Here is a 13,189-nt window from a genome sequence, read left to right as displayed (position 1 = left end):
CTGAGGGCAGAGCGCTGTCCCTGCCTGGGAAGCGCCCAGCCCAGAGATCCTTATCCAGGGCAGGGACAGAACTGGTTTCCCAACTGGCAGCGCCAAGGGGGACAGGACAAGAGGAAGCCCCAGGGTCAGGAGGACAGTGTCCGGCCCAAGACCTGCCCAGGGGACCCCGGGGCAGTTACTAGAACATTCTCAACCCCCTCTGCAGGGGCCTCCCTCAGCCTTGCACGGGCCCCTTTTCTGCCCAGGACTGATGGACGGACTTTCCTCTCTGTCCACTTGGAGGACCCCCCAGCCCAGGTCCCCCAGTGTCCCTCCGCCCATCTCGCCCAGGTAGAGTGGCCCAGCCAGGAGAAACACCTGGTTGGACTCAGCTCCTCCCTCCCCATCCCCCCCAACACGGAGGGCTCCCGAGGTCACCACGGGGAGGGGCAGGGGACCAACCAGGGGCAGGGGACCCTCGAGGGCTCTCCAAAGCCAGCTCCCTTTCATCCCCGCCACAAAGGCCGGCACCCCAGGCCCATCCATCTTGTTCCCGCCACAGTGCTCAGGCCGCTCTTTGTGAGGGACCTGGGGTCAGGGGCCTGGCGGGCGCGTCCCCCTCTCCCCCAACCCCGCCTCTGGGGCCTCCCCTGGGCACCTCCTCCCTGCCCAGCTTTCTCTTTCTCTCTTGCTTTTTTTTAATATTTTTTTTTCAGTTTTCGGTGGACACAACATCTTCATTTTATTTGTGTGTGGTGCTGAGGATCGAACCCAGCGCCCCGCGCACGCCAGGCGAGGGCGCTGCTGCTTGAGCCACCTCCCCAGCCTGTCTCTCTAGTTTTTGAATTCTCTCTGTCTCTCTGTCTTTTGGTTCTGGGGATTGACCCCAGGGGTGCTTAACCCCGAGCTGAATCCCAGCCCTTTGGATGTTCCACTTTGAGACAGGGCCTCGCTAAGTCACTGAGGCTGGCCTCCGGCTTGGAATCCTCCTGCTTCAGCCTCCCGGTGCTGGCGTGGTCCCCACACCTAGGGTTCTCAGTGTTTCTTGTTGTGTCTCCGTGTTTCTCATCCTCTCTTGTCCCTCAGTCTCTATCTTCTGTCCCTTGCAGGCTCCTAAGATGGTTTTCTGGGCCACATCATAGGCATGGAGCTGCTCTCTGTGCCAGGGACTTCGGGGACCTCAGTGTCCTGCTGCCCTAGGCCTCGGTCCTCTCTGCTCTCAGCTACGTCAGGAATCTCTGGGTTTCAACATCAGTGGGCCTCCCCACTCCCGCCTCTGCCACCCCAAGCTACTTATTCCAGTTTCTTCGAGGGGTGGGAGAAGAGGCTTTGTCTCTGCCTCAGTTTCCCCAAGATGCCACCGTAGATTCCCGCAGCCTAACAGTATCCCTGCTGTGTGCATCAGACTCCCAGCCTTGGGGGAGAGTCCACCAGGTGGCCTTCCCTCATCTCTGCCTCCACTTTCCTGGGCCTCCCCAGCGGCAGACCTTAGAAGACTTCGCCAGTGGCCAGGCCCAAGACTCTTCAGCATCTCCTGTGATTGGGCTCTGGGAACTTTGTGCTTCAAAGAAGAGAAGGGGACAGGCATGGTGGCACACGCCTGCGATCCCAGTGGCTTGGGAGGCTGAGGCAGGAGGATCGCCGGTTCAAAGCCAGCTGCAGCAACTCAGTGAGACCCTGTCTCTAAATAAAATATAAAAAAGGGCTGGGGATGTGGCTCAGGGGTTAAGCACCCCTGGTTCAATCCCTGGTAACAAACAAACAAAGAGAACAGGAGGGGCTGCTCCCGAGATCTTGCAGTTCTGTGGGTGCAGGTAGGAGATGGGGTTCTAGAATCTTCTCCCGGATGCTGTGCAGAGTAAGGACGACGACTTAGTCCCGGGCTCCCAGGACTTAGGTAACGGAAGAGGAGCCCAGGAGGGCCTTGCAGGCGGGCGGGGAAGCTGGAGGGACTTTCTCAAGGTGGAGTCAGGCGGGCCAGCAGGGCAAGGTGCCCCTCCCTGATCTAATCTCCAGGCCGGGCTTGAAGCTCCCGTCATCCCAGGCTGCCTGCGGGAGAGTACAGAGGACAGAGCCCAGCAGAGGCAGGGACCGCCTGGGAGAAAGAAAGAGGCTCTTGGCCTTTCTCAGCAAGTGTCCCTCTGCCTGCTTAACAACTCGGTTCCAGAAAGAGACAAAGTCGGCGGAGAAGGAAGAGTTGGTGCTTTGGACAAACGCCAGAGGGACTGGGCCTGGGACCTGGGCTGCAGGGAACTGGGGTGGGGGGCACCGTAAGGTGGGAAGGGCAGGCTGGGGTCCATGGGACCCGGGTGGGTCAGGTGGGAGTCAGGGATGGCTAAGGTGGGGGGAGGTCATGCGCACAGGAATGGGGAGGGCTCATGCCGAGGAGTCGGGTTCTAGACCAAACAGAAAAACTGGCACGCAGAAGACCCTCTCAGCAACCAAAGCCGGAAGCCCCGAGGCCATTGGGGGGGACACTGGGATGAACCCAGGGGTGCTCTACCCCTGAGCTGTACACCAAGCCTCCCCCCCTTTTTTTGAGACAGGGTCTTGCTGAGGCTGGGTTCAGTTTGCGATCCTCCTGCCTCAGCCTCCCCAGTGACTGGGATTACAGGCACATGCCTGGCACTTGGCACCATCCACTTTTTAAAAAATCCTTTGATGGCTTCTCACTGCACTTGGAGTTAAATCAGAAACACTTGTGGGGTGCAGTGTCTCACACCTGTAATCCCAGTGGCTCAGGAGGCTGAGGTTTGCAGGTTCAAAGCCAGCCACAGCCACCCAGCAAGGCCCTAGGTAACTCAGCAAGACCCTGTCTCTAAACAGAACATAAGAAAGGCTGGGATGTGGCTCAGTGGCTAGACGACCCTGGGTTCAATCCCTGGTACCAATCAATCAATCAATAAAACACAGCATGGCCTTCAGGTACTGCATGGTCCAGCTCCGCCCACCACTCCAGCCTCCCAGAACTCCTGCCAAGGGACACTGGTTGGACCCTAAGTGCTCCTCTGCCTTGGGCCTGTACCCTGTGGCTCCTCTGCTCTTCATTCCCTGAGTCCCTCCAGTACCTTCTCTGCTGACGTCTCTGCTCACCCCCAGTCTAAATGACAGCTGCTGGGTTCTTCTCTCTCCCCACCGCCTTCGTGTTCTTCAGGACACTGACCACATGTTCAATTATGCATTTATCTGGCCACTTACTATTACAATCTCCATCTCTCCTACTAAAGGCCCATTTTCCCCGACGACGAGCCCCATGAGGCCAGAGAGCCTGTCTTTTTATTCAAGTCCCAGCTCCCAGGACCTAGCAGGGTACCTGGCTTTTAGGGGGCTCTCAGGAAACAAACGGGATGAATAAATGAGACAGCCCCACATCCCCCCAAGCCTCTTCACGAGCGCTGGGTGCTGTGTCCCCACTCTGGCCCTCCATCCTCTACAGCGTGACCTTCCAGGGGCAGAAGCAGGCGGCCCTAGCCCCAGGGCACCCTGGTGTTGCAGGAGAGGAGACTCTTCGCTGACACAGAGGCCACGAAGCATGCCCACTGTGGCACTGGCCAAGGAGAGGCCACTCAGGGCCATTGTGCCGGGAGCTAAGCTCTGGAGACACTGAGTGCCGACGGGTCCAGGAGGCAGAGAACTTTTTTGAAGGAATGAATGCAGGAGGTGGAGGCCACGTCTCAAAGGCCTCTTTACCAGGCTGGACTTTATTCTGGACCTAAAGAGGTGGACTTCATTATTTATTTACTTGGGGGTGCTGGGGATGGAACCCAGGGGCACTTAACCACTGAGCCACATCCCTATCCCTTTTTATTTTGGGACAGGGTCCTGTTAAATTGCTTAGAGCCTCGTAAGTTGCTGAGGCTGCCCTCAAACTGGTGAATCTCCTGCCTCAGCCCCTGAGTCGCTGGGATCACAGGTATGTGAACCCATGCCTACCACGCCTGGTCTTTTTTTTTTTTTTTTTTTTGATGTTGCCCAGGCTGGCCCCAAACTCATGGGCTCAAGTGAACCTCCTGCCTCAGCCTCCAGAGTAGCTGGGACTACAAAGCTTTTTCTACCATGCCCAGCTAAATTGCCATGGGGAGACCAGGGGTTGAACCCAAGGCCGCTCCACCACTGAGCTTCATCCCCAGTCCATTTTTCTATTTCATTTGGAGACAGGGTCTTGCTAAGTTTCCCGGGCTGGCCTCACACTGGTGATCCTCCTGCTTCAGCCTCCCTGGTAGCGGGGACTGCAAGTTGGGCCACCGCACCTGGCTTACATGCAGATTTTAAGGCAGGGAGGGACAGTGGCAGAAATGGGCTTGTCTTGAGGAGGGCCGAGTGGCAGGGTGACAACCTCTTGCCCAGAGACCTAGCAGGAGCAGGGCCAGCTTGTGGGTGTGGATGAGCTTATCTGGAACCGAGTGGGGGACCAAGGCCAGGCCCATGGCTTGAGACCGGAAGAGGAAAGGGACAACTGGGGAGACGGACCGGTGTCACCACCGTGGAAAACATGAGAAGTTGGGCCCCAACCTGAGCGACTGAAACATGAATCCGGGGGAGGAGTCCGGGTCACTCACTGACCCCTGCTGCATGAGCCAGAGACAATTGTTTTTTTCAAGCTTTTTAATAAAATTAACAAATAAATATTCTAAACCCTACTGGCTACAGGAACAAAGAGTGGACGCCAGAGGGCCAGGCCTTGTCACTTAGACCCTCAGGTCCCCTCATAGGAAAATAAACTGCTGGGGACTGGGTGGGGGCTGGGACTGCAGATCTGGGGAGGGGCGGTGAGGCCGGAAGGGGTGACCTGGGCTCTCGCAATCCCTCCCTCTTTGTTGGCATAAGGGAGGGGTCAAGGGGTCCAAGAAAGCAAGACCCTGCAAGAGGCATCCCAGCCACCTCAGAGGTGACCTGGGTGAGGGAGAGCTAGCCTAGGAGAGCATGGGGGGAAGGCAGTGCCCGGGGGGCCGGGAAGCAGGGGTGGCTTGGGGGAGGGCGGGTCTGGGCCGCTCACTCTCGAACGTAGACCCTGGTACACACCACGTCATCCGCTGTCATGGTCTGAAAGAACAGGAGAGATTTTTAGCCTGGGAGAAGCTTGTGGCTTTGCAAGGGGAGGACGAGGGGAGGGTACGCTGCTCGCCCTGGGGTCTGGAGTTGCTTCCCCCCACCCCCCACCCAGGACCAGAAAGAGGGAGCTGGTCCCAGAAGGCTCTGCATCATTTGAGGGAGAAGGCAGTGCAGCAGGGTCTCATCCTCCTCCCCACCCAGGGAGAGCCCCCGGAGACTGCCAGGGCCCCTCAATGCACATCTTGTGCTCTGCACAAAAGGGACACCATTTCTTTTTCTTTTCTTTCTTTTTCTGTACCAGAGGTTGAACCCAGGGCTGCTTACCCACTGAGCCTCACCTCCAGCCCTTTTCTATATTTTATTTAGAGACAGGGTCTTGCTGAGTTGCTTAGCACCTCACTAAGTTGCTGAGGCTGGCTGTGAACTTGCCATCCTCCTGCCTCAGCCTCCAGAGCTGCTGGGATTACAGAGGGGTGCCACTGAGCCCCGTAAGGAGCCCCATTTCTAAGGCACGCTGTGTACGACAGGGGCAGCTTAGACCCATCCGAGCAGCCCCATCTGGAGGGCAGGGGACCAACCGTGTGTGTCCTTTCTTTCTAGAGCTTCCCAGGGAATCTCGAAAGGTGGCACTGGGTTTTCTTAGTCGGGAGGCGGGGACTTACCAGAATCAGCTCCCCGTCATTGGTCAGTTCTCTGGTCCACGAGGTCTTGGGGCCCTCTCCCTTCAGAAGTCTCTGCTCACAGACCATTTTGTTCTCGGTCTCCCATTTTACCAGGCTCTGCAAGGAACAGGTGACCAAGTGACTCGGACTGTGGCAGGAGCCATGCAGTGAGAGGAACAAGGAACGGCACCCCCTGCCGCCCCCATTCCCTAGGATCTCCTCCGTGGGGAGCAGAGGAGGAATCCGGGAAATCTGGGGCAGTGCCACGTGGAGGGACAGGGCAAGAGATGCCACAGGCTGGAGGACCCTTCCTGGCACTCACCTTACAGGGTCTCCCATCCACAGTCTGCTCCTCAAACTCCTCCCCGATCTTGAAGTTGATCTCCGTGGTGCGCACGGTGGTTGAGGTTTTGATGTAGAAAGTGTCTCCGTCCTGTTTGATCTCCACTGCTGGCTTGGATGCTGCGGCCACCGCGATCTTCCTCAGCATCACATTCACCCCTGCAGGAGAGGGAAGGGGACAACTGTCACACACACACCCAGACAGCTGGAGCAGTGACCTGGGGCTTGACCTGGGGAGGCAGCTTACAGGAGATGCTGGGGGTGAAAGATGATAGGTTTAGGGAGGAAGGGCAGGGAAGGGTGCCCTGTTCTAGCTGTGGCCACACCTGGTTGAGTCAGCAGGCCTGACTGGGGCTTCCCAGCTCTGTGCCCCAGAATCTTCAGGGACAGCTTGTCTGGGCTCCCACCCGGCAAGCCTCCTGCTGCAGGCCGCTCACCTCATCTGTCCTCTCACTGACCCTGGCTGGAGACCTCCTGTAGGGTGGCTCCTCAGTCACTGGGTGTGCCCTGCCCCTACCCCCACCAGGTCCAAGCGCAGGGCAGACCCAGGAACTAGGGACAACCTCCCTTTTTGCCCTAACTACCCACCCTAGCTGGAGCTAGGTAGGTCTTTTTTTTGTCCAATTTCTGCCCTCCCCCTGCAAAACCAAAAAAAAAAAAAAAAAAAAAAAAAAATTAAGAGCAGGGATTCTCAGCAGAGGGCGAGATGGAGGAGCTCTCTCTCTACAGAACAGCCTGCTACCAGCCTGGGGAGTCAGAGGCTCTGAAGTAAGATCTATTTGGCTGTGATTTTTCTCCTGGCACAGTCCCCCTCTTAGGCTAGGTAACCCTTGGTTTAACCTCTCTGAACTTTAGATTCCTTAATTGGAAATTGGAAATTATCCTCCTTGCAAGTTCTCAAGTAGAATTTGATGCATATGGAGCCAGGCGTGGTGGTGCACGCCTGTAATCCCAGCAGCTTGGGAGGCTGAGGCAGGAGGATCTCAAGTTCAAAGGCAGCCTCAGCAACTTAGTGAGGCCCTAAGCAACTTAGGGAGAACCTGTTTCAAAATAAGACACAAAAAGGGCTGGGATGTGGCTCAGTGGTTAAGTGCCCCTTGGTTCAATCCCTGGTACCAAAAGAAAAAAAAAAAAAAGCATGTTTAGGATCTAGTATACATAGTGTCAGGCACACTTGTAAGTTTTCAGGAAATGAAGATGGGTGCATTGGCACATGCTTGTGATTCCAGCTACTCAGGAAGATGAGGCAGAAGGATTGCAAGTTCACGGCCAACCTGGGCAACTCAGCCAGACCCTGTTTCTCAAAATAAAAGATAAAAAGGATTGGGGATAATAGCTCAGTGGTAGAGTATCGCTGAGTACCAAACAAATAAAAATAAAATAAAAAAGGGCAGGGGATATAGCTCAGTGGTAGGGTGGCCCTGGGTTCAATCCCCAGCACCAAATACCAAAAAAAAAAAAAAAAAAATCTTCTTCAGGAAGTGATAACTATTGTTACTGTTTGTATTATTTTTTTCTGATAAAAGAAAGGCTCCCCTCCCCCGCCAAGAAAGTCAGATCTTGGGCTCAAAGTTCCCTGCATTAGCCTCCCTGTTCCTTGGCCTTTCTGGAAGGTCCCCATGCCGCCTGGCCCTCAGGAGAGCTCCCTTCTCCCCTGAGAAATGAAAAAAGGGACCTCCATACTGATGTGTCACCTGCCCCTTGATCCCCCATGCCACCCTGGGATCAGGCCTTCTCGCTCAGCCTCTGTGGACTCTTTGGGCCCCCATATGCTTTCTCTCTTCTCTGCTCCCCAGTTATGAAGAGCAGTGGGGAGACAGGAGAGAGCACCCTTCAACAAGAAGCCAAGCTGCGGGAGCACCTCTGCAAGGACAGGCCCAGGTCCAAGCCTTACACCCCACGCCCACTGCACACGGCCGGGTGGACTCCTCCATCTTTTAAGGATGCAATAGGAAGGGTCCACTCCCGCCCTCCTCCAGATCTGGGTCCTTTTCTCCAGCATCAAAGCAGATTCATCCTATTCCAAACAGAAGGAGAGGAAGGGAGGAAGCGCCTCAGGATCCCCAGAGCCCCACTTTTGGTACATTTCCAGGTCCAGTTGACTTTGTAGAGGAGACACACCCCACCCCATCTTCTTAGACAAAGAAGTTACTTTGCTATCTGTTGCTACCTAGGAAGTCCACCTGCGATCTCACTGCTATCTTTACTGCTGAGTAACAGAATCAGCTGTGCAGGCCTTGGCCATCATACTGGATGGTCTGGACAAACATTCCCCAAATACCTGAGCATCCCTCACCAGGAAATGGACAAGGGGATGGGAAGGGACATGGGGGCCTGCAGGGGCAGGGCTGGGTTCAGAGGAAGCAGCCCTCCAGCCAGCCCCTGGTGGCCATGGTGCTGGGCCTGGCCCAGTCGACCTTGGCTGACTCAGGACAGTGTTTTTCTAAGGGGTCTGTTTTCAATCTGCCCCCTGTGGAGGTCTGAGGAGGGCACGTGGCTCTGAGAGACCCTGTGGGGAGAACAAACAGACTGAAGAGACAGCGGGACTGGGCTCTGGATCTCATTCTCCAGATGGGGTCTCCACCTCCAGCCACTGGGGAGAGAGGGCCAGAATCCAGAGCAGCCAGGGGAGGGAGGGGCATCTGTGTTTCCAAAGGGAGAACTCCTATGCTCCGGTCTTCAATCTTATCAAGGGCAGAGCAAGAAGACTGATAGGAATATAAGAAGTATTGAGGTGAAGCTGGGCAAGGCGGTGCACGCCTGTAATCCCAGCAATTTAGGAGGCCGAGGCAGGAGGATTGAAAGTTCAAGGCTGGTCTGTGCAACTTATCAGACCCTCTCTCAAATAAATAAATAAATAAATGTGTGTGTGTGTGTGTGTGTGTGTGTAGATAGATTTATACACACATACATTTAATAATTAAAACCAGGCTGAGATGAAACTCTGTGGGTTTAATTCCTAACACTGAAAAAAAAAAATTGCAGTTAGATAGCAGTCAAAAGTAAGAGCAAGGAAAGATGGAAATCCCTGCTCTCCTCACAGCAATCCTGAGGTCCAGACTCGTTCCCACAGCCTGCGGCTCTTCAGGGAGTGCCGTCTCCCCCACCTCAGCCCAACCAGGGTCTCTACTGGGTCCAGCAGTGGAAGGCACTCCTACCCTCGGGCTCCAGAGCTCCTGGCTCTCTTCCCACTTGCAGGGTCCCTTAATTAAACTCCAGCTCTTCCCGGATATAGCTCCCAGGAATCAAGCCCCGACTCTGTCCCCTTCCCCAGACTCTCTGGCCCAGTCCCACCCGGGACGATAGGCAGAAGGTGGCCTGGAAAATTGGCAGGCCCCTCTGGGTGCACTGGGCTTTCCCCACCTGTGACCACCACAGCCGGCTGGGCTGCAGTCCGGGAGGCGGGAACCGGATTTTTGGAAATGGGAGATTGGGGTTTCACACGAAGCCATTTGTTGAAATCCAAGAAAGTGATAATTATCCAGAGCGATTTTAGGACTCTGGACTGCTTGCTGTAGGAAAATATTTGTCTCACAGATGGGGGCGGGGTGGGGTGTTGAGGACAGCGGAAAGCGCAAAAGGGGGAGGGGGAGGGGGCGCTGGGGCAGCGGATCACCAGGTGGCCGGGCCGGCACGGAGGGTAGAGAACCTGTCCCGAGGATTGGGTTACTGGCGGGGCCTTGGGGAAGGAGGCTGGAAGGTCTCCAAGGACCCAGCCTCCCTCCCAGAGCCAGGTGTCCCGGTCAATGAATGGGTCAAGGAGCCGGCTTGGCGAACCCCCTCCCGCGACCAACCTCGTGTTTCTGGTTTCTCCTTGATTCACAGGTTGAGTCACCGCTGGAGCTGGCACGGGTGGGCGCCCCGCCGGAGAAAGCAGGATTTAGGTGGCCGGGCCCAGTGCCCCGGGGCCCAGGCGACCCGATGCCCCTTTCTCCGGAGGCAGGCGCCCAGGCGCTCGCGCCCTGACTCGGTTCCTTTTCTTTCCCGTCCCTACCTCTCCACCTCCGAGGACTCCAGCGACCCCCTGGCCTCTCCCGAGTGCTCGGAGACCTCCTTACCCAGCGCTTTGAGCAAATCCTCGAAGTTTTCCGATCGGATGATCTTCCAGTTGCCGGAGAAGTTGGGCATGGTGGTGGTGGTGCGGGCGGGGGTTCCCTCGAGAAGAGCCCTGGACGCTGAGTCGCTTTTAATCGAAATAGACGTCGCCGCCGCCTTCGCCGGAAGGTGAGACTCAATCACCGAGACCGTCCGAGGGCAACCCCAAAGCTGGCCTGGGCTCCCGCGCGGGCAGCTTTTATACCCCGCGCGAGGCCCGCCCCTGCCCAGGAATTAGGTGGCCCCGCCCCCGCTCCGCCCTCCCGCCCACCTGGGGGGCCCTGAGCCCCAGCTGCCAACCTCGCGTCTCGTTCCACCCTCCCACCCAGTCTCCTTCTAGCCCGGTGGGTGAGTTTTCTGGAGGCTGAGCTAGCCTCCTCCGCCAGCAGGAGGATGGCGCGGGGAATGGAAGGCGAGCGTTTGCATCGCGATCTCGGGCGGAGGAGGGGTCGCCAGATGCTCGGATCTCGCGTGCTGCAGAGCAACCGAAGGGTCACGTCTCGCCTCTTTCTCACCGGTCCCCAGCTTGACTCAGACCTGGACTCTCCCTCTTCCGTACTGATCCCCATGCCTGACACACGACGACCCCACTAGAATGAGCCCCAGTTTTTAAGCTAGAAATGGGGAAGGAAACGGGCAACCGAACTTGGCCTCCAGTGGAGCCCGAACTGATTCATTCGGGATAGTTTCCAGCTCCAGAGGCCTGGGGAGCCCTGGAGGTCGGTACAGCCCGGGGTTCCGGGGTCAGGCATCTGAGCGAGGCAACGGCGCCCCCTGCTGGAACGACGCGACCAGGCCCGGAGGGGGTTGCAAGGTCTCCCCACCCCGAGATTCGGCTTTGGTTTGGGGTAGTGCCTGGGGACCCTCGAAGTGGGCGAAAGGAGGTTCACTGCTCTTAATGCACTGGACGGACATCCAGGGGTTAAGCGGGAGCCGGGGGAGCGAGGCTGGGGAGGGCAGAGGTCACCACCAATCACTTGACACGAGCTCTTTATTAAGGCGCTTTCTCTGCGGTTGCGCTCCCCCTGCCCGAGAGGGGCCAGGGAGGGGGAGCCCAGACAGAGGTGCAGAGTCGCGCTACCACCTAGGTTGGAGAAAAAGCCTGGGTGCCCAGGGAGGGGGCGGAGTAGGGTCTCAGGTGTCACCGTTCTGAGCTGTAAATCTGGCGGAAGGAGCGTCGGCCCCTTGGCGAACGACTTTGAAGTGGGAGATCAAAGGTGGGGGTGTGGGGCACAGCTTTCCGCGGAGACCCGAAGGGTAGTGACGAGACCCCTGGAGAGCGCCGCAGGACAGAGAAACCGAGCTGCGGAGAGACGGACAGCCTCAGAGATGGGCGCGGAGACCCGGGGCCGGAAACCGCAGAGGAGCTGAGCAGGACCGGTGCAGAGCCTGGAGCGGGAAGAACGTCCCCTCCTCCAGCGCCCAAGGGCCCTGCAGCGCTCCTGCCCAGCTGCTTGCACCCCACTGCCCCCACACCCCATTTTCCAGGGCTCGCTCTTCAGCTCTTTCTAAGGCGGGACGAAAACCCCCACAAACGGTCCCAGCCCTATGTCCCTGCCTGGCCCCTCCTTGCCAGCGTGGCCAAGGGTGGAGCAGGAAGGCTGGCAGATCTCGCAGCCCTCACCCTTAGGACGCAGGAACAGTCCAGGGACCAGGGGGCTGTGCGGGGCTGGGGAGGAGATGGGAGGAATGGAACCAGAGGAGAGGCCTTTCGGTGTTCTGGGGATCGGGCTTCTGCGACAGAGGGAAATCTCACTAATGGGTGTGTTGAACTAAGCAGCAGAGGGATGGAGGTTGTGGTGCCAAAAGGACTTCTAGCTGCCCCCCCCCCCCCCCCCCCCCCCCGCGCAGTAGCGGATCACCCGGCAGATAGGGAGAAGCCTGTCTCTTCCTCTTAGGCCTGGTTTTAGAGGTCCAGGTTTTGTGTGGGAGAGCTGATTCCGAGGTGAGGTGGGTGTCTGGGCTTCTGGAAAGACAGACAAAACAGAGGTGGTGGAAGGAAGGGGGCCCCTGGGGAGGGCTTAGGGCCTGGGTTTGCAGGCACAACCGAGTTCCTCCCCCACCCTCCGGGTTCAGCGTCGCTGTAGGTAAAGGGAGGGAGGGGGATTAGGTTCTGACAGTGAAATCCGGCTCCTAGCCAAAGGGATGAGGACAGAGTGGAGGAGGGAACATGTCGAAAACAGACTCCTGCTGCCCCTCCTTTCCCCTCACTCCTCCCGTCTCCTCTCCGTCTCTCCCAAGGTCATTATGTCCACTCGGGTCCACTCTAGCCCCTGAAGCCCCCAGCTGGGAGAGTCTAGTCTCCTAGTGGGCATCCCTCCTGCAGAAGAGCCAGGGCAGCGACCCCCACCCCCTAGCCTTGTGACTAAGCATGTTGAAAGCTCATCCCTGGGCTGGGGGGGCGGGTAGTTCAGTGGTAGAGCCCTTGCCCAGCATGTTGGGGCCCCAGGTTCATCTCCACTGTAGCAAAACAAAGAAACATAAAACCTCACCCAAGGATGCCTAACCCTAGGAGGTATGTCCTCTGGTCCCTTAAGGCTCGCACAGGGGAGCACAGGCGGGATGGCTTGGCTGGGGAGGTTGGAATCAGAGAAAGGGCTCCCTGGGGTGGGGGCAGGGAGGCCTGGGCCCACTCCCCTCCCCTCCCTTCACTTCCCCTCTCCCCCACAACCAGCCAACTGGCCAGGATTTCCAAAGAGACAGAAGTGAGACAAAGAGAAGTCGGGCTGGGAGGGGAATTCTTTCCAGATGTGAGTGTTTGCGGTTTGGCAGCTCCCGGCCTGAGCTCCAGCGCCAGCACCCCAACCCTGCTGAGGGAGGAGGGTAGAAGGTCCAGCGCAGGGTGCTAACGAGTTGGAGCTGGAGGTCTCAGCCTCTAGCAGCCCTATCACCCCAGGGGAACAGGGGGCACAGGAAGGTGTTTAGGGGAGATGCTGGGGAAGGGGATTGGGGGACAGACGGGGAGGAGTGGGAGATGAAAGGGGTGGGGGCCGGCCGGGGAGAGGGAACTAACAGAGATGGATGGGAGAGCCTAGGGGCAAGGGGCAGGGGCTTGGAAC

At 57.7% G+C, this 13,189-nt stretch overlaps 1 protein-coding gene across 1 annotated transcript; it reads right to left on the bottom strand.

Moving 5' to 3' along the window:
• Positions 1 to 4,662: 4,662 nt before the first annotated feature.
• Crabp2 (cellular retinoic acid binding protein 2) lies at positions 4,663 to 10,208 on the bottom strand. The gene is made up of 4 exons (XM_027921009.2): positions 10,094 to 10,208; positions 6,016 to 6,194; positions 5,694 to 5,810; positions 4,663 to 5,022 (listed from the first exon to the last, which is right to left on the bottom strand). The coding sequence occupies exons 1-4, from the start codon at positions 10,161 to 10,163 to the stop codon at positions 4,972 to 4,974; spliced, it is 417 nt and encodes a 138-aa protein (XP_027776810.1). The 5' UTR covers positions 10,164 to 10,208; the 3' UTR covers positions 4,663 to 4,971.
• Between the last annotated feature and the right edge of the window lie 2,981 nt (positions 10,209 to 13,189).

This window comes from Marmota flaviventris, chromosome 10 (genome assembly GCF_047511675.1).
Source record: "Marmota flaviventris isolate mMarFla1 chromosome 10, mMarFla1.hap1, whole genome shotgun sequence".
NCBI lineage: Eukaryota > Metazoa > Chordata > Mammalia > Rodentia > Sciuridae > Marmota > Marmota flaviventris.
Note: the sequence above shows the minus strand (reverse complement) of the source record. Positions and strands in the feature narration are given on the sequence as shown.